The 27,178-nt window shown below is 41.4% G+C and overlaps 4 protein-coding genes across 7 annotated transcripts in view; 2 read left to right on the top strand and 2 right to left on the bottom strand.

The window, feature by feature from the left end:
* The window catches only part of LOC144062141 (bone morphogenetic protein receptor type-2-like), a 32,336-nt gene extending 27,306 nt beyond the window's left edge, over positions 1 to 5,030 (top strand). For both annotated transcript variants that reach the window (XM_077583159.1, XM_077583169.1), the window contains exons 11-13: positions 923 to 1,095; positions 1,173 to 2,515; positions 3,371 to 5,030. In XM_077583159.1, the coding sequence (XP_077439285.1) occupies positions 923 to 1,095; positions 1,173 to 2,515; positions 3,371 to 3,624 (1,770 nt within the window). In that variant the 3' untranslated portion in view covers positions 3,625 to 5,030. The remainder of the gene's footprint in view (positions 1 to 922; positions 1,096 to 1,172; positions 2,516 to 3,370) is intronic.
* A 1,303-nt stretch (positions 5,031 to 6,333) lies between these two features.
* Positions 6,334 to 14,119, top strand: fam117ba (family with sequence similarity 117 member Ba). The gene is made up of 8 exons (XM_077583213.1): positions 6,334 to 6,785; positions 7,433 to 7,662; positions 7,758 to 7,841; positions 9,818 to 9,928; positions 10,023 to 10,166; positions 10,240 to 10,447; positions 10,636 to 10,756; positions 12,218 to 14,119. The coding sequence occupies exons 2-8, from the start codon at positions 7,642 to 7,644 to the stop codon at positions 12,441 to 12,443; spliced, it is 915 nt and encodes a 304-aa protein (XP_077439339.1). The 5' UTR covers positions 6,334 to 6,785; positions 7,433 to 7,641; the 3' UTR covers positions 12,444 to 14,119.
* A 423-nt stretch (positions 14,120 to 14,542) lies between these two features.
* Positions 14,543 to 21,379, bottom strand: ical1 (islet cell autoantigen 1-like). 3 transcript variants are annotated; one of them, XM_077583191.1, is made up of 14 exons: positions 21,189 to 21,379; positions 20,476 to 20,506; positions 20,245 to 20,398; positions 19,466 to 19,538; positions 19,255 to 19,378; positions 18,983 to 19,181; positions 18,775 to 18,900; positions 18,524 to 18,622; positions 18,369 to 18,451; positions 17,925 to 17,971; positions 16,711 to 17,016; positions 16,546 to 16,641; positions 16,323 to 16,444; positions 14,543 to 15,719 (listed from the first exon to the last, which is right to left on the bottom strand). In XM_077583191.1, the coding sequence occupies exons 2-13, from the start codon at positions 20,481 to 20,483 to the stop codon at positions 16,329 to 16,331; spliced, it is 1,431 nt and encodes a 476-aa protein (XP_077439317.1). In that variant the 5' UTR covers positions 20,484 to 20,506; positions 21,189 to 21,379; the 3' UTR covers positions 14,543 to 15,719; positions 16,323 to 16,328. The 3 variants fall into 3 exon arrangements, with proteins under 3 accessions (XP_077439317.1, XP_077439310.1, XP_077439325.1); XM_077583184.1 differs by having other exon boundaries at positions 14,543 to 16,444; XM_077583199.1 differs by lacking the exon at positions 21,189 to 21,379 and adding an exon at positions 20,872 to 21,112 and having other exon boundaries at positions 14,543 to 16,444.
* A 1,235-nt stretch (positions 21,380 to 22,614) lies between these two features.
* wdr12 (WD repeat domain 12) lies at positions 22,615 to 27,121 on the bottom strand. The gene is made up of 13 exons (XM_077573567.1): positions 26,924 to 27,121; positions 26,623 to 26,717; positions 26,039 to 26,133; positions 25,855 to 25,961; positions 25,659 to 25,774; positions 24,811 to 24,965; positions 24,701 to 24,746; positions 23,854 to 23,939; positions 23,644 to 23,784; positions 23,358 to 23,463; positions 23,142 to 23,274; positions 22,934 to 23,006; positions 22,615 to 22,841 (listed from the first exon to the last, which is right to left on the bottom strand). Exons 1-13 carry the CDS (start codon positions 26,962 to 26,964, stop codon positions 22,764 to 22,766), a joined length of 1,272 nt encoding a protein of 423 aa, XP_077429693.1. The 5' UTR covers positions 26,965 to 27,121; the 3' UTR covers positions 22,615 to 22,763.
* Positions 27,122 to 27,178: the final 57 nt, after the last annotated feature.

The raw sequence follows: 27,178 nt of genomic DNA on the forward strand, positions 1-27,178 counted from the left end.
ATTTTGCTGACGGTCGAGATTTTGACTCTAACGTCTTACCGCGGTAGCACATTTTGGTGACGTCATCGCATTAGAGCTGTCCCGACTAGCCGATGACGTAAATACGTCGCCCCAAAAATTACATTAAATTTACCGTGAGGAAAAGTGGTTCAGATGATGGATGGATGATATAATTGAATGTTTGTTTGTTTTTATTCATGTACTGTATAGAAATTTTATACTGTATATATTATATAATTGAAGTTGTTTCATTTTGAAAAATATTTTACATGTTTTTTTATAAAAAAAAAATTATAATTTCATAACATTTTATTTTAAAATAAAATTTTAATGTAATTCAACTTACAGACAAATTTGACTTCCAAACAACCTCTTGGAACGCATTGTGTTTCGTACGCATTATTATTTTTTTTTAACCAAATCATCTGTAGCCATTTGTTTTTAATGGTAAAGTTGTAGGATGAATTTGAAGTTTTGGATCGTAATTTGTGGCATATTTATTGTTTTGAACCTGCCAAAATATATCGTCATGTCATGACATTAAAAGCAGCACATCTGTTAAAAAAAAAAGGCTGGTTGATTTCCATTTGTGCAGGTCTGTCACCCTCTGGTGGCTAGTTTTTTAGTGCAGTTTAATTTTCACAAGGCATGTTTTGGCCCTTCTATGTTTAAAATACACGCTAATGGTCCGATGGAGGGGAACGTAATATGCTTGTGAACCGAGTCAATATGAACTCAATGTGTGCTTGCATTGTTAATTAAGTGCCTCAATATTGTTATTAGATATTGTAGGTTGTTTATATGCATTGCTCTTATGTACAAAAAGCACAATATTGTGCGTGCGTGTGTTTTTTTAGTATCGTATCGTGATGTTTGGATATCGTTACATCCCTGATGACATCTTGCGTCTCTTATCCGGCAGGCGGTTCGCTCTCTAAAAGAGACGATGGAGGACTGCTGGGACCAGGATGCCGAGGCCCGCCTCACAGCCCAATGTGCCGAAGAACGGCTGGCAGAGCTGCTCCTCATTTGGGACCGCTCCAAATCAGTCAGCCCAACGCTCAATCCCATGTCGACCACCCTGCACAATGAGAGGTAAACATCTTCAGGGGGTTCTTCGTTCAAATACGCCTGCCTGCTTTTTCAATATTTTCCGCACCATTTTCATTCAGAAACCGCGTGACCCCCAAGTCTGGCCCGTATGCCGATCATTCCTCCACTTATATCGAAGAGCATGAGGGCGTGGCCAAAAACACGCAGGCCGATACCACGAGCTCCGCAGGTGGTCGAATCGGGGGAGGGCCCGGGGAGAGGAACAGGAACTCCATCAACCAAGAACGCCAGCAGCAAGCCAACGCCGCCCGGCTGACCAGCCCAGAGGGTAGCAGCACCAGTGGACCTTGTTTGGGTCTGAGAGGGAGCCCCTCGGCCTCCACCACAACCACCACTATCATTTCTGAGTCCGAGGGCCCAACGGGCTGCGCCACGGTTCCCGTCTGCCTCCACCTAACTCAGGAAGACCTGGAAACCACCAAGCTTGACCCCAAAGAGGTGGACAAGAACCTGAAAGAGAGCTCAGACGAGAACCTGATGGAACACTCGCAAAAGCAGTTCTGCTCGCCAGACCCGCTGAGTCCGGGGAGTTCCAGCTTGCTGTACCCCCTCATCAAGATGGCGAGCGAAGCCTCGGGTACACCCGAACCCGCCGCCTCCATGCCTGCCACCGTCTTCCCGCTGCCCAAGCAGCAGAACCTGCCCAAAAGGCCGTCAAGCTTGTCCCTGCGTAGCAAGCCAGCCAAGAAGGAGTCGTCGTCCTCTTCGCTCAGGTTCAAGTTCGGACGATCGGGGAAGTCCAACCTGCGGCAGGTGGAGGGATCCAAGATTAACAGCGGCACAGTGACGGGCCCAAACATGGATGCGGAAGCTCATCGAGGGGCGAGCATCAACAATATTCCCGCTCTACGAGACAGGCACGCCAACGGCAGCATAAATGGCGCCGTCAACGGTCATGGCGGCGGGATCGTCCCTTCCGCGGCCACAGGCGGCGATGCGGGTTTCGGAGGATCCGCCGTCATTACCAGCGGAAACGGAGCCTTACGGTCCGATGACAGTCGCCTCAGCCTCGGCGTCATCACGGCCAGCCCAGACGAACACGAGCCGCTCCTGAGCCGCGAGCAGCCGGATCCCAGGGACGCGTCGTCCGGCGTGGCCGCGCTGCGATCGGCCCGACCCAACACCAACAACAACAACAGCAACACGGGCCACGGCCGGGGAGACGGCGAGAGCGGAGGCGAGAGCGAAGGAGGCGGGGACGAGGACACGGGTACGGAAGGCGGAAGCGGGGCTCTGACGGGGCCCACGGTGGAGAGCGCGGGGCCCGGCTCCGGTGCCGCCGACTTCCCGGTGGCGGTCACCATGCGAGACGAGTCCCTGCTCAGGCAGCCCAGAGTTCGCAGACCAGAGAGACCAAACTCCTTGGATCTGTCCTTCACCACGCAGGACCTGGCCTCGTTAGGTGAGACGCCGGCTCATTCCTACACTTGACGGCGCATTTCTTTTAGGGGGCGGTGCCGATATTTGGCATTTGGATGAATATCGGCATCGGCAGACCAATAAAGCTACTGAGCTACTGAGCGGGAAATACTTGCGAACTTAGTGAATTTGGGGTTTTCGTCAGGGTTCATAAAATGTTGCAAAAGATAATAACAGACAGTTTTTACTAAACAGTTTTCTTGTTGCAAAGAAATTTTAAACATGTTCAGACAAATTTTTACTGTTTGCAAATATCTTTGGATCAATTTAAAACTGGGTTAACTTCAGGGACTTTTTATTTATGTATTTATTTAAAATTTCACTTTATTAGATATGCTGCCGAAACTGGGAACTACCTGTAATTTTTGTTTTTGTTCAAAATTTTAACAAAAATAAGTGAAAGTTTCAGTTATGTTTTTGTTAAAATTTTAAAACATAACTGTATATTCTCTATAGGGTTAAATGAAAAGAAAAAAACAACAAATATGCTCAATGGCATTTCAACAAAGTTAAAGTTTTTTTTTTTTTTTTTACACTAATATTTTCTGTTTTACTGCAATTAAATATCGGTTATTGGCCTCCTTGACCACTAATAATCGGTATCGTATTGGCCCTGGAAATGACATATTGGTCTGTCACTAATATCTTTGACCGGCAATATTGACACAGCGGGTACCTCAAGTTACGAGAGGTACCGCTCTAAAAATATTGGTGGTATATGTTTGAATATTCAATCATCAATCTATGACACATAAACAACTATTCAATCGTTAAATTATTCAACACTATAAATCACCTTTATGTGACTCGAGTGACGAATTTTAATTGCTGTTTGCAGGCGACAGCTTGGGGCGCCCAGACAGCGCTTTGGGCACCGGCGATAAGATCAAGAAACGAGTCAAGACGCCATATTCCCTGAAGAAATGGCGGCCCACCACGTGGGTCATCTCCACGGACGCCAGGGGGCTGGAGGTCAACAACAACAACAACGGTTCGGCCCGGAGCCACAGCCACAACCGGCCCAAGTCCACTTCAGCCATCTACCTGCGGGGCGGAGACTTGGTCGGCGAGCGCGGCGACACACACGTGTGAGCGTACCGTCACCCTGGTGAAGACTGAACAAACCCACTGAGTTTTGTTTTTGTTTTTTGGGTGGGGGTAGCTCGGAATCAGCAAGAGGAAGCTACGAGGAATCGTGATCTAAGAGTCGAGTCCGATGTACAGTCAGTCCACTAATTAAGTTCTCACTGCTGTGTGACTTTTCCGACGGCGTCATTTGCTTTAAACGCAATCCAAGCTATGCAGCGTTGCCCCCCCCCTGCTCGTCCGTTTCCATCCACTGTCCATTCATGTCCGCTCCTCACAAGCATCCAAGTGTTTTCTCTCTACGTGCACTTTGAGCCGATGAGATCGGCGTTTGGTCCTGCCCTGCCCGTCGTGACCGCGACGCCGCACGGAATTCAATCACGCGCTCGTGTTTGTTCTCATTCAAGCACAAGGCCCTGTTGAAAAGAAGAAACGGTCTTAAAAGACAGAACAACCACCTTTTTATGTGTATTTCTTATTTGATTTTTGTATGCAAGACCTGTCGTCGTCGACTATCCATGTTTCGTACCATCACATAAGTTTAATTGTGCAATAGGATGTAGTTTTTAGATGCTTTTCATGTTTTATTGTTTCGACGTTTTTGTTTTTAACCCTCAATCATATTTTGAATATGTCAATCTCCTTTGCACTTATGATTAGTCACAATCATCAACCTTGCCCACCGCCCCTGATTGAAGTGGAAAAACAAATGACAATCCCTCATTTTCCATCTCTGCAGCGCTTTAAGTTTAAGTGGGCCACGAACGATTGAGCTCATTTGAGTGGTTGAGAATATTGGGACTTTTCCCCACCGTCTTTCCACACAATCGCAACGTGAATCTTTTATTTTTACTTTTTTTTATTCAATCGAAGATTCTTGTCTCAGTGTCGCCTGACTTCATGTTTGACTTGATGTGACTGAATTACAACCTGGAGAGAAAGAAAAAAAAAAAGTCCCATTTGTGCTGGAAATGAAAAAAAGAGAGGCAAAGAATACCAAACCCCCTTCCAAAGCACGCTGAATATTATTTGTGCTTCTACTGGTTACATTGCTTAATGTTTGAATGGGTGGTTCCACAGTATGTTTGTTTGTGTGTTTCTCGAAGTAATTTTGTTTTTCTGGAGCCCAGCGCTGTACAGTCTATGTATGTTGTACTCATCCTGTATTCTCAGCGCCACTTCAGGATCGATTAAACAAGATCTCATGTATGTTTTTGTAATCTGTAATTTGTATGCAAGAAAAAAAAACACTATTATTGCATTTATTTGCATATTTTTTATGCGATTCTGTTACATTCAATGGACATGGATGACCTTTGATTCCATTGCTTCACGTTTGCTTGATACGATTTCCCTAAACCTTTTCAAGACACTATGGAAGAAAAAAATCTCAATAAATGTATGAAAACGTGTGTTTTGTCTGTTTACATCATTGAGGGCAAGGTCAGGTATTATATTTAGAAATATTTTATTATAGTGCAGGGGTGGCCCGCAAAAATTAAACAGGACTTGTGTGCTCCAGTAACCACATCTGAAAATCATGCTAGAAAAACACTTGCATTATGTAAGAAACGAACAATTAACAGTGTTGATCGATTCAACATACGTGAGGAAAAGGTGCCGAGTTCTGCCGTGAAATGCAAAAATCCACATCTAACAAAACTAAAAGGTTTGGAATTGCCCGTAGGGTTCTGCCTGTCTATTTAGCAATGTTTCGTAGAATGCTATAAATTTGTCCGCACGAGGGCGACATTTTCCTCCAGCCCCACACCCACCCCGTAAAAAAAGAAAAAATTGTTTACGTCTCTGCTCTCTGCTCCCGCGCCCTAGCAACTGCAGCATCAGCACGAGCGACGAGCGTCCGTGAGCTACGTCAGCGCTCCTTTGTCGCCATCAAAGTCACACAACCTCTGGTAAGACGGACCGGAAATAGATTTTCTCCCTTCAGAGTAAAATCAATTGACTTAATGGGTCAACTGTAATATTAGAACATCAACCGCAATCACTTGTGTACATCCAATGAGCAGATGTTTGTTGAGTAACATTTGGTATTCTTTGGTCAGTCTAGAATTGACGTTCGTGACGTCATGTGCAAAGGGTCAATACCCTGTGGCTCGTCACAGCACCAACCTTTTCGAAAACACATTTTATAATGCCTTTTATGGTTTCAAGAAAAACAGATACAATTACTAATGTAATTTCATTCCTTTATCTTAACCATCATTGTACACAGTTTGATCATATTCTGTTTAGTATTGTACACATTTTACGGATACTGTTGAATGAATCCTTTGCTCTTAAGAACAATACATTTCATTTGAATACTATCTTTTACGTTTTAGTTTTACCCAAACTTCAGTAACAGCCAAGCAATTCAATACTAGTTTTTGATTGATTGCGTTACTTTACATGGATTCCTGCTTAGTTATGACAGAACAAAATGTTTACATTTAAGATACATTTTCATGAAATAACTCTCAAATCCCAGTTACTTCCCACATATTCCCATAATTTACATTGAAGGTTTTTAAGTATTTCCAAAATTACCCAACTTTACTTTCCATAAAATTTTACAAGACACGTTCCAGAAATTTACTGGAAATGATTGAGTCACATCACATTTCGTAATCTTCCTTCTACAACGCTTGTTGTACTGGTGTTATTTTGAAATCCTTTACCGGAAGTCGCACGTATTTCTTCTTACTTCACATTGGTCCTGCTCCCGTCGTGCCAAGCGAAGCTAGTCGAGCATCACCGCCCTCTTTCTATCTTCTTTCTATCCCTTCTGTCTTTTCTGTCCCTCCGTTACATCTCCGTCATTTTTTAAACATCTTCCGCACGCCACCTAATGCAAAGATCGCCTTTCCTCCGTGTGCCACATTTTCCCTTCGAGCGCAAATCGTTTTTTTCTTTGTTTTTTTCTTTTTGCTAGCCGCCCGTAACGCGACAAAAAAAAAAACGTCCATCCAGCGTCGCCTATTTTGACACCATATGTGTCACCAATTTGACCCTCGTTCGCCTTCTATGCGTGTGTTGATGTCGGCAAATGTCCTCCTCGTTTTGTTTCTACCCTCGGTAGCATTTTAGGAGGCGGCGAGCATCAGTCGGGTGGAAGACGGGCTCCCATGCTGCTTTGCGCACCGCAGGACAACAACTCACCTTTGCAGGTAAGCGGCTCATCTATCGATTCCATAAACCCTTGTACTGTACTTCATACTCACTTGTAGGACACCATTTGCATACCAGTAAGACTAGTACTACTTGTGTCGAATTGTACGAGTACTGGTAGTATGCGGATGTTAACCAGTGCCCATTTTTGAATCGCTTGTATATAAAGAAAATTCCTAGTATGAGTACAATGAGTTTCTTTCTACTCTGAGTAGGACAACCACCAGTAGCCATGTTATTGGTGGGGGGAAAAAAATTGATCACTAGTTGGAATTTATGCAGTACTATTTGTGCATATATGCGTATTAGTATAAGTATTTGTCCTCGTTCCCTAGCAACAGCTACACCGGTCAAAGAGCCCCGGCCAAATTTAGATCCACAATCGCAACATGTGCTCTATGGCTTTCTGCTGTTTTAAATGTTGATGCTACAAGATGGTGTCAGCAAGCCATTATCGGGGTCAGCCGGGCAGAAGGGCCCCGCATCGCCCCCACTTTGTCTCCCGCTACCTACTCCCCCCACCTTAAAATGCGTTAATGCCGGTAGGGATTAACATCAATCTGGTCCCACGACACACAAGCCGACTTCCTAAGCGGGCTCATCCTGTCTTTTACAGTTTTGACAAATGACATGTTTACATTTCCAGGACGAGCATCCGCCTCCTCCCCGGAAAGCCTCAGTTGCCTTAACCTAAATAATCCGCGCTCCCCTTCGGCCACCCTCGGACCCGCCCTCATTCTCCTGTCAGTCCCCCACCCTCTCGCCCAGCTGTGGCCCTCGCAGGGCGCCACCGCTGGCTCTCACCTGGAAGGTCCTTGGCCTCAGGACGACTGCCAGCACCCGTACCTGTCCTACATGAGGGACAAGGCCACACAGGTAAGACTTTCAAGGTCCCACTGTACTTGAGTGCTGTATACACTTCGATGTTTGACTGTGTGTGTTGTTGTTGTTTTTTTTAATGTATGCGGCAGACCCCCAGAGCCTGGGCAGATGAGAGGAGGCGAGGCTCTCATAAACGTTCGGCCTCCTGCGGGAGCACCGACCAGCTCAAGGAGGTCACTACATTTTCCTTGTATTAGATTAGAGAGAGAAACTATTTGGTGTTTTCAACCAGGACTGATAATTTTGTTGTATAACCTAACAAACAATGAAAGAAAAACAGGACACATTTGCATTTATTTTAGGCTCAGATCAAAAATACTAAATTGAAAAACAGGCCATAGGGTTGATTGACGCCAAAGTCACTTCACCAGCTTGACATACCTTCTGGGTGGAGCTGTGTTAGCCATGTGGAGATGATTAAAATTGCACCTCTTGAATCACTTTTTTTTTTTTAAATAAATATATTTGGGTAAATAAAAACAGCAATTTTTCCATTGAAACCAATCTATTTTATTTTTAAACAAAATATATAATACAAACATTATATAAAATACAAAGTACAGAAAAAACATATGTTAAGATTAAATTAAATATATGTTAACATTATTTTACTGTTTTAATTCTGAGAAAGTTACAGTGTCTCATCACAGTTGAGCTATTTTTAGAACTGACCAATGGGCTACTCCTGTCCTTGGGGCTAACTAGTACTCACTGGCACCTATTTAATTACTTTTTTTAAGACCATGCACATTAAAGTTGCTCTCTGTAACAATTTGGCCAAAAATATCTTTACAATAGCCTTTTTATTTGACCATTTATGACTGAAACATTTTCTAATTAGTAGATTAACCATAGCTGTTCACAATAGTTTTCAGACCTGATTCGGATTCGAAATTTCCCGCCCTCTGTCTGCGGACGTGACGTCATGTGTGCATTTGTATGAGAAGAAAGGGCTGTGTAGTTTCATTTTACGGCCACGGGTGACTGTAGCAATTCGGAATTCAATTTTCTGCATTCAGTAGCTTTAATTAATCAAAGCACAAAGGAATCTGTGTTTACAATATCGCATCTTGCTGCGACCTTCCTCCTCCTCTGGAGGCAATTACTTCAAACCGGTATTAGCGCTTATTGAAATTTACTTTTTAACTCATTGACTGACATTGACGGCTATTGACGTCAAAAATTCATTTGAACCATTTCTATTAGTTTCACATTTTTTCCCACTTTTGTTAACAAGAGTATGAAAACCTAGAAAAAATGTTTTATTGTACATATAGAACAGATTATCAAATTAATCGCAAGTTAACTCTTGAAGTCATACAATTAATTACAATTTAAAATTTAATTGCACGACGCTGCTAATTTTTGAACTCATTCACTGCCATTGACGACTATAGACGTCAAAAATTAATTTTAACTATTTCTATTAGTTTAACATTTTTCCCCACTTTTGATAACAAGAGTATGAAAACCTAGAATTTTTTTATTGTATTAGAACAGATATAAAAATGTGGATTAATTGTGAGTTAACTAGTGAAGTCATGCGATTAATTACGATTAAAAATGGTAATCGCCTGACGCCCCTAATTTTGAATAATCTTTTCTTAAACAAAAACAAAAAAAGATTATTAAAAATTGGAAACAAATAATTACAATTATTTAGTTTATTTAAAAAAGAATAAAAAAGAAACGATTATTAAAAATTAGGGGTGTCGGGTGATTTGAAATTTTGAATCGTAATTAATCGCATGACTTTACTAGTTAACTCACGATTAATCATAAATTTTATATCTGTTCTAAATGTACAATAAAACATTTTTCTAGGTTTTCATACTCTTGTTAACAAAAGTGGGAAAAAAATTAAACTAACAGAAATGGTTCAAATGATTTTTTGACGTCAATAGCCGTCAATGTCAGTCAATGAGTTAAAAAGTAAATTTAAAAAACTTGGTCAATTTCCCGTGCTTAGTTGCATGCTACATTAAATTTAAGTAAAGTGTGTGGCAAGAGAAGAAAAGCAGTGCGCACATATTTACGTACTAAAGACAAAATAGTCATTTTTTTAAATTCACATTTTCATTGCCAATTGAAAACGGAGCCAACGAATGACACAGCGACTGAAAGCTTGCATGTGACAAACGTCTTCCAGATCGCCAAGCTGCGTCAGCAACTCCAGCGCAGCAAGCGCAGCAGCCGTCATTGCAGGGACAAAGAGCGCAAGTCGCCCTTCAATGGCAGCCATGCCATCATGCAGACGCAGGTGATCAATAATGCGCCGGCGGAGAACCCGGTTACTCAACTCTGCAAACAGTAAGAGTTGACTTCATTGTAAGGGTCTTGTGTATTTCCCGCAGGCACCCATGCCCAAGACCATTCTGATCCCCATCCCCATATCCAAGTCATCAGCTCCTCGTTTCCGCAACAGTGTGGAGGGTCTCAACCAGGAGATCGAACGCATCATCATCCGAGACACCCCCGAGAAGGATGAGACCATTGTTGTGGGTGAAATCACCCCCCCCCCCTTTTGCTTTTCGACGCGACGCAAAAAACTATTTATGTTTTGCCCGACAGCCCCAGGACGTGCCGGACGGGCACCGCGCGCCGCCGCCCGTCCCGCCGCAGCGCAGCAGCAGCACCCGCAGCATCGACACGCAGACCCCGTCGGGGGGCGGCCTGAGCGGGGGCCACAGCAACAGCAGCAGCCGCCCCGACTCCATCTCGCCGTCCTACCTCACCGTCCTCAACGACGCGGTCGGCGGCAGCCCTTTTGACGACAAAGGTGATGAGAGCTACTTTTTACAACCGCCATTTTCTAAAGTAGGGAGTACACAGTACAGATATCGATTTGGAAAAAAAAGACAAATATATAAATACTCAAGTCAAGGTGCAGATACCTGAAAAATATGTACTTAAACACAATAACCAAGTATTTCTACATTGAACCCTCGTCAATGTGTCTGCCCTCAGAGTTGGGCCCCTGCTCCCCGCTGCCAAAATACGCCGCCTCTCCACGGCCCAACAACAGCTACACGTTCAAGAGAGAACCTCCAGAGGGATGCGAGAAAGTCAAAGTGTCCGAGGAGACCCTGTATGTACAAAAGCAGTTTTTTGGTTTTATTTCGTTTTACACAGCACCACATATGACATGAGGGTCAATTATGGCCACGATATACAGCAAATCAATTTGTGGCCATGGAGTAGCTCGTGTTAAATATAAATTCCGTTATTCCTGGACAAGCTGGTTAAGCTAATCGAGCACACATTCTCCAGAAAATGCTAAAGCGGTGATTTAGAGAAATCTCATAGCACCTCACTAAACGAAGAGGAAAAAAGAAGAGAGAGTTTCACACCATTTCTTGGAGACAACCAATTTGGGTTTAGCTAGCATGATGCTAACACAATGGAAAAGGCGTAGATGCGCTAACGATTAGCATCGTGAGCCGTGGTGTTCTAACTTTTTTAAGCAATGGCTATTTGAACACAAAGGCAACACAGGTTTGTATTCTTTATCATCTGCGAAAAACGACCACATTTATTCGGCCCTGCTAATTAATCGTCTGTCAGGTTTAATCAGCTGATATATATTTTTTTTTTTTAATCAGCAAAAATACACATCAGCACAGTACAACATAACAATTTTCTCTCTGTTGTTAATTTAAATATACTCAAGGGCAAAGTTTTGTAAAATAATCACATGTTCTGCCTGTAATCTTTATTGCTGTTAAGGTATATTTATAAATAAATCAAAAAGTCACTTTATTTATTATATCTTTAAAATGAATCAGCTCATTATCTGACTTTTAGTCTGTCAAATTTTGGAATCGGCATCAGCTTTTGTCGGGCCCTGATAATTATTGCACCCCCTGGTGGCCAAAGCGGGCTCACTAGAAGGAGTAGCACAAGAAATTGAATTGGAGCATTTAGTCATGATACACAACTGATTTATTCTTTATATTCTATTTAATTATGTTATTAATCTTTGTTTTTAAAAATATCTATATCATGTCTGTTGCTCTGAAGTTGTTGTTTTTTTTTTTTGGGGGGGGGGGGGGGGTAAGGGGCAGTCAACCTTAAACACTTCTGGACAATAATGTTATATGTGACCTACCTAGTCTAAACATGACATTCTGATTAATATTACATTTGTGGAATATGAGTTATGAAGCAAAATCCAGCCGTTTTTATCCATTTGAGGGGGCGGCCATTTTGCCACTTGCTGTTGACCAAAGATGACATCACAGTTGCTCAGGGCTCTGGCAACGACCAATCACACTCACAACTCACCTGTTTTCAGAAGCTAAGCTGTGATTGGTTGTTACCTGAGCAACTGTGATGTCATTGTCACTCGACAGCAAGTGGCAAAATGGCCGCCTTCTGATACTGCTAAGAATTGCTGGATTTTGCTGCGTAACTCATATTCCACTAACGTGATATTAACCAAAATACCGTATTTAGACTAGTGGGGCTGCACAGAACATATCGTCAATAATTTCTGGGGGTGTTGACTTCTCCTTTAATGAATAAAGTGTACCACCTGTGTTGGTCGCAGGCCCAAAGCCCAGCAGGAGGTTCCCCCGTTCCTGTGTCCCGACCGCAACAAGGTCAACTTCATCCCCAACAGCGGCTCCGCCTTCTGCCTCGTCAGCATCCTCAAGCCCCTGCTCCCGGCCCCGGACCTTAACTTTCGCCCCGGGGTGGGCCTGCGCAGTCTGTCCCCGTCGCTGGTGCCTCTGTCCACCCAGCCCTGCCTCCTGGAGGAGCCCGAGAACTTCTGACGAGCACCTTAAAGCTTCGGAAAGAGGGAGAAGGGAGAGAAAAAAAAAAAGGCCTTCAGCATGCTAGCTCTCGGATGTCTTTGTTCAAACGACGCTTCCCACTGCCTCACCTCGTCCCCCTCCTTCTCTGTACTACCAATCTCATTGCTGTCTTATTGTTTCGAGAGGAAAAGGGCATACTTTTTTCACCGTATGATACCATGACGCCTTTCCACAGACATATCTTTTTTTGTATGGCTAGTTCTTTCTATATAACATGCCTTCCACTACAAAAGGCCACGGTGCTGCCAGATTGTAGCAAAACTTGAAGGGGTAAAAAAAAATAATAATAATGATAATGTGCCTGATATTTTCGAGGACAATACTCCATTTTCCAAAACTGATGTAACGCCACCATCTTTGCGTTATGAGGGGGCGGTGCCAACCAAATTCATACATTTGTATTTAATAGCCAAAGCTAACTCAACCTGTGCAACCCTCTCCTTATTTCACATTTTTGGCTTGATATTGGATTTTTTTTTTTCTACACACCTTGAAAAATGTGACCAAGATAAATTGTTTCAAAACCTTTTCCCCCATAAATTGATCTAAACCTGTACAGCTCAACAGATTTTTTTTTCAAGGAGGGAGAGTAAAGATAAACTAAAATAAAAACATTTAAAAAAGGCTTGCTAAAGTGTGTAATTAAATTGTACAGATTGATAGGAAAAGTTTTGAAATGGTTTATTGCAATATCACCAAAAGCCACATTTGTAAGAGGGGTGTGTAGACTTTTGATATCCACTGTACATCCCCGCCTACTTCCAGCCCCTCAACAAGAGTCAATTTCTCTCTTTTGGCCTGCTTGTGGCATCCGAGCCCAAAGAGTACCGTCTTTGCGGCGTCCACCCACACCGCATTAACGTCCTGTAGGATGGCAGTGGTTACCATGGCGATGAACAAACTCCTTGAACTGATACTGACATGATGCATCTTGGGACAGTTGGCCATCATCAGCAAATGATTGCAGCATCTGAAAGAAAAAAAAAACGGGGCAAAAACTGCGGAATACACAAAGAAGCCGATTTATGATGATCTTATGAGACACTGATATTCCGAGAGCACCTCAGCCCTTCGTGTGCCATAGGAATGTACTGGGATGTAAATATATGCCGTATTGTATGAGCTGATAAAGATATGTATCTTGAGTAACTGTAACCCCCCACTCACACAGATACAATTCAACCCCACCCCTATCATCTAATTACACCCCTCAGTACTGTGAATTACATGTCATCATTATTATTGTGAATAGTAATGTATTTATTTATCCGACTGGGGTCAAATTAAGAATAGACAATGTTATCATCCATCTCAGGTTGTAGTGACGAGAGCGCACGCCAAGCAACAGCTACAATGTGTGCTTAGCCTCATAGTCAATGATGGGAACGTGTAGCACACGAACAATACACTGAAAAATGTTCAACAACCTGATATGGATTTTTTTTATGTTTTTTTTTTTTTATCAAGCAAGAAATAAATTGTCTTGTTCAAAAAAAATATGTATATTTTTTTTTAGTTCACAACCCTCACAGTGTTTGGCCTCTTTTAACTGAAACATTACCGTTGTAGTTAAATTAAGAAGAACTTGTGCCCATGACAACTTGACCATTAACCCAAAGTGTGAATTCGAGGGGGGGGAAATATTCCAACAAATTGTTCAGTAGTACGGTACGTGTAGGGCGCAGGGGAAAAAAACTTTTGAAGATGATATTTCATACTAATACCAAGAACTGGTGTTAGTTTAACAAAGTAGTAATTTATTTTAAAAAAATATAATAATTAAAATTAAAAAACTTACAAATATTGTGATCCGCCATCTTGTCAATGCTCGTATGATTGGTCACTGGTCAACATTTAACAAGATGTACGATTGGCCGAAATAAAAATCAATAATCACCTGCCGCCATGGCCATCGTACGTCAACGATGCCGCCATGTTGCATGTGGCATAGTGTATCAACGGATAAAACGTCAACGATGCCGCCATGTGGCATAGTGTATCTACGCATAAAACAATGTAAATGACCAAAATTGTCAACTAATGACCACAGAAGCACAAACTTTTACTGCAGTTTATTGTTAACCTGATTCCATTTGTAAATCCTTAAAAGTTAAATAAAATACATGAAATGAAGCATTTGTGATTAGATAAATATACATTCTTTAAAAGTAAACAGTAGACAGCGAGTATATTATCCTAGCTTCAGTATATAATATCTTTAAAGCTCAAGATAAACGTAGCAAAAGTAGTGTCCTTGTATCACGCGTAAATTAAATAAAAATACAGTAACAACAGTAATTATAACCATCCAGGTCCAGAAAGTAAAAACTACAGTATATCTCTCCAAAGGCCATTCCTGACTAACAGATCTCAATCAGGCGAACACGTGGAGACCTCATTTTGTCATCTCAAAATAACTGCCCTTTGCCACCAATTTTAAATTGTAATGTGGGTAGTTGTTTTTTCTTATTTGGAAGAAAAAAACATGTTCAATATATAAATGTTCTTTTTATACAATACAGTTCGATCATGTCAGAATGTCCACATTCACAATTCAGGAATAAAGTACAGAATTTTCATTCCATTCATTCACATTGCATACAAAACGGTTCAGTTCTAAACAGAAGTGGATTGCAGCTGGACTGTGATGGCACGCCCTTAAAGTAAATTTTACAAGAAAATGGTGTAATCAATACAATAAAATATACATAAAGCTTAGCTATACATACCAAAACATCTATTATTGGCGGTCTGGATGTCATGTTTAACACTGGTCTATTGTGGATAAATATACTTTTCATTGATGTCAATCACTGATTCTGCGATTAGCAGTGAGGATAATTAATTAAAAATTGCAACCAGTAGAGCACTGTAAAAACCATATAAGGAGTCCACTTCCTGATGGTTATTTTCTGGTCAGCCAATTTGAAATTCTTCTGCTCTTCGCTTTGTTGCATAATGCCTAAGCTATAAGTTATATATAATTTCTGTGTTCTTAAACACACTTGGTCAATAAAGATGATTCCAATATGCATTTCACATTATTTTGTAACGCAGAGGCAGGGTTTTGTAGCACTCTGATTGGCTCTGGGAAAGTCTTCACAGACACACATGTCCATTAAGTACACCACTAACAAAACAATGCACACATTGTTTTATGTAAGTTTAAATCCTTCTTTGGAATGTGTTGTGAATGTGATAAAGCCCAAACCGCATCCAGGATAAAAGCAGCCCCTGCAGGCACAAGATGAAGAATGACTAGTGAAAGCAAACACAACTAGTCAGCCAAATATTATTTGCAGTGTGCGGGTACAAAATGGTTGCAAAAAAAAGTTGGAAACTTCCCATGGGAATTCACAGAAATTAAAATCTGAATTTAGAAGTTTACAAACCAGAAAATTGGCTATTCAAAGGGAACATAAATATAGTTTGCATCATAGCATAAAATTGACTAATACAGCTAAGAAAGAGTTCATACTTAAAAGTTTTTTCCAAGTTGCGAATGATTGCTTGGTTGATTTTTTTTATTTGTAATTGGAAACAACTGGAACAAATAAGGGCCAAATGGGCAAGGAGAGCTACCGGTTTTGCATGGATGTTGACTTATGAGAAAATATGTTTGAATATGATATGTTCCCTATTTAATTACCCTCAATTCCCGTGAAGACTTAAAAGTTGAACTATTCCCGCAAGTCTGTAATCAATGGACTGTAAATTTTACCAGAGGTTTTCTAGAAATTTGCCGGACATTTTCCACACCTTTGCAACTCTAGTGTGATGCTAACAGTCATTCCCTCAATGTGTGTGCGTGTGTTGATGTTGTAGATATCATCATACACAGTTTCAGGCATTCAGGAGCTCGTCTGCAGAGCGTCCAATAGCGTCAGGGTTGGAGAGCGGGTCCAGGTCCGCGAACAGATTGAACCAAGCAGACATGTCTCTGGATCGACCTGCAGGAGCTACACCCATATTCACATTTGAATAACAAAGTAATAAAACAATGAAAATGATTATTAGAATAATAATATTATTAGAACTATTTATTTAGTTTGCAGTTTACCATTGGCTACAGAAGCCGGAGCCGGTGTAGCTGATTGGTTCTGTGCAAGAGGCGGCTGAAGGGGCGGTGCTTGAAACATAGGTGGTGTAGACCAGCCTGATGGACAAAAACATGGCGATGAGGAGGAGAGGTGTCGGCCTTTCGCCAGCAGGGGACCTGGCTCACCTGTGGAACTCAGACTGTGATCAAGTAGCTGAGAAGGCAGGAAGCCAGTAGGGCTGGGGAGGGTGCACTGTGGTGGGGGGGCGGCGTTGCCTGCCGCTGGCGCTGGCGCCGGCGCAGTTGCGGCAGCCACAGCGGCGGGAGCGGCGGGAGCGGCGGGAGCGTCGAAGAGCCCAAATGCATCCTGCCACTCCCTGCTGAAGTCGTCAGTCGCACCCGGGCTAGGGCTGAGCAAGTCTTTGAGGAAAGCCATGTCGCCATCTTCATCCTCTGATCTCGAACCGATGCCAGTGGAGTCTGGCAAGACACCTTTGGGAGGAAGCAGCCCATGACCACAAACAACATCGGTCCACTCAATACGCAGCCAGCCAACTCTACGCTCATTCGCCGACACCCACGTCATTCACCAGGTCGCTTTTTAAAGCCAGCTACTACAGGGCACACAAACATTACTTGCATCTCACAGGAATGTTATTGTACTTAATAATGCTATATTTTTCATTGGGTTCCTCGAATTACAGATGGAATAAGGGGTAGCATACTTGATTTAAAAAAATAATGTGAGCCCAAATTTGAGTTGCAGGTGCTACAAATATGCAGCCGATTGAGTGAAATCTAAAAATTTTTTTTTACAATTGTCACAGTAGCCAAAATTTACATAATGAAACCAGTTCATTACAAGTTTTTATGCAATACAGTGCTCTTTTTCTTGATTAAAAACATGCAAATAAAATGTTTTTTTTTCTTTTGCTTGAACAGACTAAATGAATTTCAATTAATTTCAATTGGAAATATTGATTTTATATACAATTAAATTAAGTGACAAGCTTGGCCACGGAAAAAAGTAAACTCGTAAGTAAAGGTACCACAGTAGTTATAATTAAATTCATCTTGACATCGCAATGTCGTAAAATTCAATTTTCATATCACAAAGGTACATATATATATTTTTTTAATTTATTCATAGTGTTAAGACAAGTTCAGTGTTCATCGCAAGTTAGTCCACATGCTTACATTTGACTGTTTCATGAAACAAGAAAGATTGAAGTGATAAAACCCAAAGATTGATGTATAATCCAGTAAATCTGATATTGTTTATTATATTACATTATCTGTAATACAGATTAATCAGAGAGAATCACACACCTAAAGTGAGTGACTAACCAGAGTGTGACAAATGGATATTAAGTGTGCTGCAATGCATTTGGCCTCCATACCTGTGTCAGCCGTACTTCCTGATGCCTCGTCATCCAAGCACACCAGACTAGAGAGGATTCAAACAAGGCGACTTTGAATGATAATCAAGTATTTTATAACAGCCAAGCACAGGCAGTTATAAATTTGCAAAATCAGAATGTTTTGTTTCTAATACTGTAATATTCACGGAAGCAAATTGGACTTTTCATTTGTGCACATTCAGCACAGTGAGATGTATCTGTCCGATATGTTGAGATTTTTTGGTGAGCTGTTACCAATAATATTGTTAAATTCAAACCTCTCTGAGTTCCAATCAAAAGTGAGAATTATCTACATTAAGAGAAAAGGTATTTTTTGATAAAAGTCACGAATTGGATCTCATTATGTTGTGTCGTGCTAGTGAAAGTAATAATGCAGTGATTGAGTGTAGTTGTTAAAAAAAAAAAAAAAAGGGTTTAGCCCACCTGTCAGTGTTTCCCTGTAGAACCTTCTCATCTCGCTCTTCTTCTTGTGCTGCGGTTATTTGCTCGAATGGGTCACGCAGGTCCTGCCAGAGATTGGGTCAGTAATAAAGGCAGAGCTAAAAAGCTGTCTCTTTGGCAGAGCATTATCTACCCACCTTGAGTGTGGTGAACTGGTATGGCACGTGTCCCTGGAAGGCATCATGGATGCCAGACAAGGTATGGGCCGTCTTTTCCCAGAACTGAAGCAGGGTGGCCTGCAAGGACAGGGAACGGGGAGCACTTGTTGTTGTCATCATGGAACTATCGCGATTGTTGATACTGCTGTTGTTGTGCCCATTGTTCTTTTTGTCCCTCCACTGACTCTCACACAACATACTTGACTACAAAATAGAATAGTTGGGCCAACCTGGTAGTTGCAAAGTGAGTGTGACAGCATGTTGCAGCGGCTGGCACCCAGCATGTCCACCTTTTGGCACACATCGTTCTTTAGCTGCTCAAACTGGCTCTTTGTTGCCCTCACCTGGCCTTGAACCTGCCGAGAAATCAAACGGATCAGTCCAACCACCGTCCACAAGCAAGGAGCAAAACAGAGAATAAGGAAGGTCGAACCTCACCTTACGGAACTTTTCCAGCTGTTTGTAAGTGTCCGGGTCGAGTTCTTGAGAGATGTCTTTCATCCAGAGCAAAGCCCCTCTGTACTCTGTGCGAGCCTTCTCCATGCGGCTGACGGTCAGAAGCGTGTCTGCGATGGCACGTCGTCGGAAAGTCTCGACTTCCTGGTGCAGACGTTTCAGCGGCGGACAGAGCGCCATCCTGTGGATAAAATGCAACTCATTTAAATGTAGCCTGTGGTGCGCCCTCATCCACGCAGCCTCGTCCCTCTAACCTCTTCTTGGCAGAGGTGCAAAGGGCCTTGCTGGTGGCGTCCATCATGTTGCCAGCCTTGGTGCGGTCGTGTTCGGCTTGGAAGCGGAGAAACAGGCCGAGTTCGTTCTCCTCCTGGGACAAACCTGCAGGGGAGAAGCAGTTTGGCAGCCTTTGCTATTGTTGGTTTGGATGGAATTGAAACTTTGCTGACGTAGGGATTCCCAACTCACGTGTGATCCTATGCTGGTACTTCTCGATCAGCTTGAGCAAATCGGTGCAGGTGGACTGGACAGAGCGGAAGAACTGCAGGAATAAAACGAGAAAGATGGCTGACTATGAACGTCTCTTACCAACAGCAAATAATATATAAATAATTTGAATTGATGTCAGCTTGACTGTTAAACATAAATCGCTTGGCATATGTGCTTCATAGTGTACTGTAGTACCATTCCATTAATTACAGTGGGAAAGGGGGCACATCCATGCAGCACATATTATGATTTGTTATCTAGGCTGATTTATATTGGGTTTTAATAGGAATTGCAATTGTATTAACATCGATCACCCTTAAGAATCTCATCATAAATAATGTGAAAATCCTGTGAATAACACACAACCCAATGCACTATAAATCAGTGATTTTTTTGGGGATTTTTTTAAACTTTTTTTTTAACCGGTAAACGTCTGAACAATGGGAAAATATTTTATTTCATGTTATTCACAGGATTTTACATTAATAAGGAAAATTGAATTAAAATCAAATGTGCTTTGATTCAGATCTGCACCAAATTTAATGAGTTGTGCCAAGCCCTACCTTCTCATAATGTTGTGCAGAAAATTAATCAACTAAGCAATTTGCTTTTGTATAAACCTTCTAACAAACAAGCAGGTAAAAAAATATCAAGCAGCAGGCCAAGTGTTTAGGGAAAAATAGTGCAAAAGTAATACAAATATTCTTTCTTTGCCCCTCCATGGTTCATGTGGGGCAGCGGTCGTGCGACTTTTGTACCTCAAGCTTTGCATCCAGGTCGGCGTCAGACGCCACCACATACTCGTCCTCTTTCTTGCCTGTGGCCTTGATGAGAACCTGCTTGGTCTTCCAGAACTTCTTCTGCATGCGTGCCACCATTGAGCTGTCTTCACCGAGCAGTTCCCCGACAAACCTGCAGTGAGAAAAATTGTCATTTAAGATACACGTTGATGACAATGTATTCTCGGTTGACTGTAGTACCATACTTACCCATCCATGATTGGATTTCAGTCTTTCCACTCTGTAAGTATAGGAGGTATGACAGTTAATTAATGGGTAAGTCCACTAATGGTTTTGAACTAGATTGAAGAACAAAATATGTAGGTATTCCTTTTTCTGTCCAATCGATTCTGAGGACTTGGCAACTTATTTTCTTACATTTCCATGGTCACAGATAAGCAACAGCCTACAGCTTCTTCCAGCCAATCAACCACGGGGTTGACTTGATGACAGAAAACCTTTCACACGCACACTCACCTTCCTAAGAATTTAACAAACGTATGAAAACACATTAACTGTAGCTCTGTTTATTACTCGCGAAAAAAAAACACAGTCGCGCAACAACCCGTTATCTTCATCAACTTGTACTTTACTGTACAAACCAACCTGTGTTCACAGAGCTGAGCAGTTGTTTCCACTATTTGTGAGCTAGTATGTAGCACCTGCTACTCGAGCACTGACAACAGCTGGCTGTCAAAGCAGGTGTTCATTTTCCAGACACCGCAATCAGGACAATGTAGTCCTCCCGACGTCTGTTTTTAGAGCACAATAATTTAAGCAACATCGACAGTTAATAGTGGTAATAAACTAATTCAATTGTCGACGCTTGCACGAAAAGAAAAAGAGATGGTGTGCTACTGCCACGACTAGCTAGTTAGCTGCTATGCTAGTACGTGTAAGGTTGAAAACTTTTGACAACTTACGATGAACGCAGGATAAAAGTCTCCGTCCTTATATGTAAATCATCAGTTTAGCGAGACAATATGAGACGTTGCCCGGCTGATGTTCAATTTGTCGTTTAGTGCCAGCATCTGATAGCAGCTCGCTTAAGGTCCTCTCGCGATATCCATCGTCGTGTGAGTCAGAGAAACAGGATATGCAAATTAGTCGTGACGGGGCAACTCTATGGCCAACCACCAAACAAAAATGCCACAAAAAGTAATTACACGTCAGTTTTGCACCCCATGTCATCTACTGGGAGAGCCTTTCATTATTCTGGCTGTCACTGGCATAAATGGATAATAAATTAGAAAGTGGATAGTGTCGCATCATGGCACACTTTGCCGCACAGGTGGTTGGGAAGTGTCATAAAATTAATAGAGACAAGTGGGCCACAAAAGATCATCAAACCCAAACTTAGTTTTTTTTCCAATGTTTGTGTTGTTTCGTGTGGGAAAAGAGGCGAAAGTTGTGGCACACCTGCGCCAGGATAATAATTGTTTGTAATTTGTCATACATTTTTTAATGTCATTTTGACTTTTGTTTTCCAGTTAGTTCTTAGACCGCTTGATTTTAGTTTAGTTTTTTCTTTTCTACTACGGAGATATTTGTGGAGTGCAAGATAAGAAAATAAAAAGTCACTAAACATTCTGAAATAAACTACAATTCCCAAACGACTTGTTCTGTACAAGTGAACAGTAATACCGAAATACATTTAAAATTAACCCTAAATGTGAACACTAGTCAACATTAACGAAGACGAAAACAGACATTTTCGCTCTATAGTTTTATAAATGTCAAATGTAGTTTTGTTAGTTTTCGCACTCTCGTTTGTTAATTGTTTGTCAATTTTTGTTTATGTGCAAAATACTCCAAACATCTGACAGTTTATGAAGCAGTCTCTCTATACTGTGATTGTTTCCTCTTTCCCAAGCTAAAGAGGGCCTTGTTTTCTTTAAATTATTTTTTTTTTTTAATAGTTTCCCCATTTTAATGCTTAAGCTCATCAAACAAATGTAAAGACCAGACAAAGATAATCTAAGTACACATCAAACAGCAAGTGGACTTCGGAATGGCTTAAAAAAACAAAATTAAGGTTTTGGAGTGTCTTAGTCAAAGTCTAGACTTGAATCTGATTTAAATACATGGCACATCCTTCAAAGGTCGTTCATGCTCAGAAACCCTCCAGTGTTGAGTAAAAGCAATTCTGCCCAAAAGATGGGGCCAAAATATCTCCACAGAGGTGTGAAAGACTCTTGTCAGTTAAATAATTTTTTTTGTCTTTGAATAATATTTAAATTTGTCTTGATGACAGGAAACATTTAAGTGTGCCAAACGCAAAAATAAAATGGGACTGACATCAAGTTTTTGTTTTTGTTTGCATCCTTGGCTGAAATGAAGAGACCACACTTGGGAGACTTAAACCCATTTATGATTGTTAGGGAATTTACATAGCAACAACCCTACTGGAAATGTGTGTAAAAAACAAACAAACAAAAAAAATCACAAAAGGCTTTTGTGTAGGGTAAGATTTCAACAGCAGAGGATCTCTGTTGAGACTATGCTCCCGCGTCAGTCGGACCAGCTGAGTATCTGTAGGTGTACAACTTGTTATCGGCTCCCCCACTTAACATCATCTGAAAGACAAAATACACACGTGATGGAAACATAAACATAATTACATTTCTCTCAAACATTTTCTAAGTATACACATTATCCATGATCTTACCCCACTTTCTGTCCAGTCCACACAGAACACTTTATCTTTATGGGCGGCCAGGTCATAAAGAGGAGCTTTGCAGCTACAAAGATAAAACGGCACACACTGTAACACACCTGGAATCCTCCAATTATTTACACAATATCTACAGCATAAAAACAACTTCCAATGCTACAAAAGATAAATAAATAAGTTAAAAGATCAATAATATTAAGACCTTCTGGTGTCCCACAGTTTGACCAGGTTGTCCAGCGATCCGGAAAGCAACTGGTGCTCGTGTGACGGAGCCCACTTGACCGCGGTGACCCAGCCGGTGTGGGAAGTCAGCGACAGCAGCACCAGTGAGCCGTCTGAAGAAGGAAAAAAAGAGTCCAGTTTGTACAGGAGGTGGAGATTCTCTTGACTTCTTAGTCCAACAAAAATGTAGGAATACCTTTGGTGCGTGGGTCCCATAGCCTGATGTGTCTGTCAGTGCTGCCGGAGGCCAGCCGACGACACAAAGGCGAGTATGAAATGCTGTTGAACACTTTACTCCCTGTCTGTGAACGACATTGTTTCGTTTAAATGTTGTCTAAAAATATCCATTTCAAATCACAGGAACAAGAAAGTCCAGTAACACTTCAAAGTTCAAAACAAAATTCCCAGTGTGATCAATTACATGACATTTGACCTGTTTGGAGTTTAAGACACCACAACATATTTCAAATCTATTTATCTACCAGGGTTGTCTTCATCTCTCCCGTCTCCACATCCCACAAGCGAATCGTATGGTCCCAAGATGCACTGCAAGCCTCCTCGCTATCACTCCACAGCACTGACGATATAGCCTCATTGTGCCCTGATAACGTCATAAGAGGTGTCTGTGCGGGAACAGAGGAATGTGTAAAGGCCACGGCAGCTCCACCAAGTTCAGAAGCGTCTTTACTTACCCTAGTAAGGCCCATCTGCTGAGTCTTCTGTTTCTTCCTTGGCCTGTCGGCGGCCTCCTCAACCTCGTCTGCCTCATCAGAGGGAACTGGAAAAGCAAGAGTGAAATCCCTTTTACTCGCCATTCAAGTTGATTTAGTCATCATTGGGGATAGACCGATACTCAGCATTTTATGAATATCGGCATCGGCCACTTTTTTTGTTTTGATGGCCGATATATTAAAAACTGTTATTTTGGCTCTGACGGGCGCTTTTCTCCTCCGTCTGCTCTGAGTCTGCCCGCCCACACCACCATCTGATTGGTTGCTCGTGCAAAGCTAACAGCCAATAAGCAGCAATTAGCGGCTAGCCAGGGTAGCTAAGTTACGGGCTAACCTAATAGCCATTTTTTTAGCGGTTATTTCAGAGTTATCCCGGGGTTAGCGTGTGGATGAACGGTTAGCCCGTGAGCTAACAGCTCACGAATTAGCAGCTATTTGGGATTTGGCGTGCGGGTGAATGGTTAGCCCACGAGCTAACAGCTAGCCCGCAAATTAGCGGCTATTTGGGAGTTAGTGTGGGCAAGCCACATTATAGTTGATGTAAAAGCTGATGGCAAACAAAAAACCTTTAACATGTTGCAAATCACAAAAGCTGTTTAATAAACATGTCCTTGAAGGCATTTAAGTAGTCAATGCTGGAGCTTTTATTATTTTTATTATTACAAATTTTGACACCAACTTTTTTTTCTTCTGCAAATGTGTAGTGGCTTCAAATATCGGTTATCGGCCTCCCTGACTTCCGATGATCGGTATATTCCCTGAAAAAAAGCATATCGGTCTATCTCTAGTCATCATTAAAGAAACATACCTGCTGACCATATCTTCAACATTTTGTCCCATGAGCCACTGCAGAACTGAAAGAAAGAAGCGAGAATTATAACCTGCTCCATGCTTTTTTTTTTTTTTTGTGGGGTGTACCTTCGAACCAGTGGGGTCCGTGGCGACCGTGTCAACGCTCCCAGTGTGACCCCTGCAGCAGTGCCTGGCCACCAAATTGTTCTTTTCAGAATTCCACTCCCATAAGAGGATGGTTTGGTCAAGCGAGGCGGTCAGAAGCAAAGAAGTCAGGCCGTCTGCGCAACAACACAAATTCTCACTCAGATGTCTTCTTATCAACAAAGTATGATTTTAAAATGTTTCACATTAGTTTACCAAGATAGTTAATACTTAAACACACCGATTCAAATAAAAACGTTGTCAAAAAAAACTTTAAAATACAATGTTAGCAGCATATGCAACATTGCATTTAGGCAAAATAATAATAATAATTGGTTTACTCCCTTTTTTTTAGCTTCCCATTTTGATTTCTATGGCATCCCATTTAGTCGGCAAAAAGAATTAACTCATCCACTGCCATTGACAGCTATAGGCTTTAAAAAATTATTTTTCTATTAGTTTAACATTTTTTTCCACTTTTGTTAACAAGAGTATGAAAACCTAGATTTTTTTTTTACATTTATAGCAGATATAAAATTTGAGATTAATTAACTAGTGAAGTCATGCGATTAATTACGATTACAATTTTTTATCGCCTGATGCCCCTAATTTTTAAGAATCTTTTCTTTTAAACAAAAAAAAAGTTTTGTTTTTTTTTAATAATCCTTTTTTTAAAGAAAAGATTATTGAAAATTAGGGGCACCAGGCGATTACAATTTTTAATCGTAATTAATCGCATGACTTCACTAGTTAAGTTCCACATGCTCAAAACACTCACAACCAAAAAAGAAAGACAACAATTCCCCCCCAAAAAAAACTACTCTTCTCACCTCTCTTAACCCAGGCGACATCTTTTATGACATCGGAGTGTCCAACCACTTTTGTCATAGCTTTGCCCTCCAAGGACCAGATACTGGCGGTCTTGTCATAAGACCCGGTCAGGATCCTGCCAAAATATAAGCCAAAACGGTGATTCTTTTAGAGCACTGTTGAAAGGTTGGGACTTAGCAGCATCCATCCTCTTACCACTCAGCATCTGCATCTACAGAACTAATCCAGTCATCGTGCATCATACACTCCTCAGGTTGCGGCGCTGTGATCCGCTCCACATACTCGATCTCCACAACATCTTCCTGTAGCACACACACACACATAAACATTAAGACATGAACTTAAATGAATACAGCACATATTAAACACTGAGCCATACCGTTGATATGTCTTCTGTTTCCATATGATTGAACAGTGACGTTCGAAGGAATTGACCCCTGACCAGGAAGTCAAAGTCCACCATGGTATGAGATGCTGTGACAGTGAAAACCAACATAAGTGTTAAAACACAATTGCAGAATATGTTACTGGGTCAATATCACATTAAATGATTGGTATCCTCATCAGAAACATGAAGATGTAGTAGAATAATTAAACTGTAAGGTATTATTATAAGTGGCCAAATATTACTATAAGCAAACATACTTGTACTGTACAATGATTTTTTCATTTTCCGGACCACTTACGTATGTGCTCATTAAATGCTAACAGAGTCAAAAATGTCCACCCTTTCAGAATACTCACATATTTTGCTGTTTGGCATTGTGCTATGTCTGTTTGCAGTTAACAAAAAACAGTAGGGGAGCTTTTAAACAGCGCAACATCTACTTAAGAAAAAATAACATTAAGTTCAAGGGAGAATCGTAACTGTCTTTGAGTTAACAATAAAAGTCCTTATGGCGATATTGACGCTGCTGTTTAAGTGGCAAATTAAATACTGTATAAAATCAAGAATTATCAAACCATTCTTGGACTCCAGTAGCTTGTTGATGACATTGCTGAGCTCAGGGACTTCCGAACTGGCTGGGATGGAGAATGGCACATCATCTATTACATACCTACAACAGACATTTTGTTAAATCCACGACGCGTGATCAAATACCGGTAAGCATCAACAGTCAGCATGCAGAATGTTGTAGGCTGCGTAAGTAAGGATTTACCATCAATCAACATACACTAAGTATTCATTTTACTGCAAGCCCCGCAACTTAGCTATCAGGCTAGATGGGACATTTTAATAGTATGTTCTGTAATGTGCTCTTACCTTGGATTTTCTGTGCAAAACCTCACTTGTAACTGCGACATTATTAGAATTTATGTGTATTGTGACCCGCTAAACGAATATAAACTAATAAGCTGAGACGTTAAACGTGTTCGTTAATAACATTTTCCGGACTGAACGTGTCGCAGCCAGGCCATGTGGTAGCAACCAGGATTCAAGGAAAAGCAACAGATCTCAGAGCGACTGATGATGATGACGTATTAGGTAGGCGCTGTCCTCGAAATGCATTGTGGGAAA

This window comes from Vanacampus margaritifer, chromosome 1 (genome assembly GCF_051991255.1).
Source record: "Vanacampus margaritifer isolate UIUO_Vmar chromosome 1, RoL_Vmar_1.0, whole genome shotgun sequence".
Taxonomy (NCBI): domain Eukaryota; kingdom Metazoa; phylum Chordata; class Actinopteri; order Syngnathiformes; family Syngnathidae; genus Vanacampus; species Vanacampus margaritifer.

What these genes read in the sequence shown, in the direction of transcription:
- fam117ba (XM_077583213.1), top strand. Translation starts at nt 7,642, where the DNA reads ATGAGGGACAAGGCCACACAG. An exon ending in TGAGGGACAAGGCCACACAG is followed by an intron (nt 7,663 to 7,757) that starts GTAAGACTTTCA and finishes TGTATGCGGCAG; the next exon opens with ACCCCCAGAGCCTGGGCAGA. An exon ending in AAAGTGTCCGAGGAGACCCT is followed by an intron (nt 10,757 to 12,217) that starts GTATGTACAAAA and finishes TGTTGGTCGCAG; the next exon opens with GCCCAAAGCCCAGCAGGAGG.
- wdr12 (XM_077573567.1), bottom strand. Translation starts at nt 26,964, where the DNA reads ATGTCGCAGTTACAAGTGAGGTTTTGCACAGAAAATCCAAG. An exon ending in TTTTGCACAGAAAATCCAAG is followed by an intron (nt 26,718 to 26,923) that starts GTAAGAGCACAT and finishes TGTCTGTTGTAG; the next exon opens with GTATGTAATAGATGATGTGC. An exon ending in ATGGGACCCACGCACCAAAG is followed by an intron (nt 23,275 to 23,357) that starts GTATTCCTACAT and finishes TTCCTTCTTCAG; the next exon opens with ACGGCTCACTGGTGCTGCTG.
- ical1 (XM_077583191.1), bottom strand. An exon ending in AGCTGGAAAAGTTCCGTAAG is followed by an intron (nt 18,901 to 18,982) that starts GTGAGGTTCGAC and finishes ATTTCTCGGCAG; the next exon opens with GTTCAAGGCCAGGTGAGGGC. An exon ending in AGGAAGTACGGCTGACACAG is followed by an intron (nt 17,017 to 17,924) that starts GTATGGAGGCCA and finishes TTCCTCCCAAAG; the next exon opens with GTGTCTTGCCAGACTCCACT.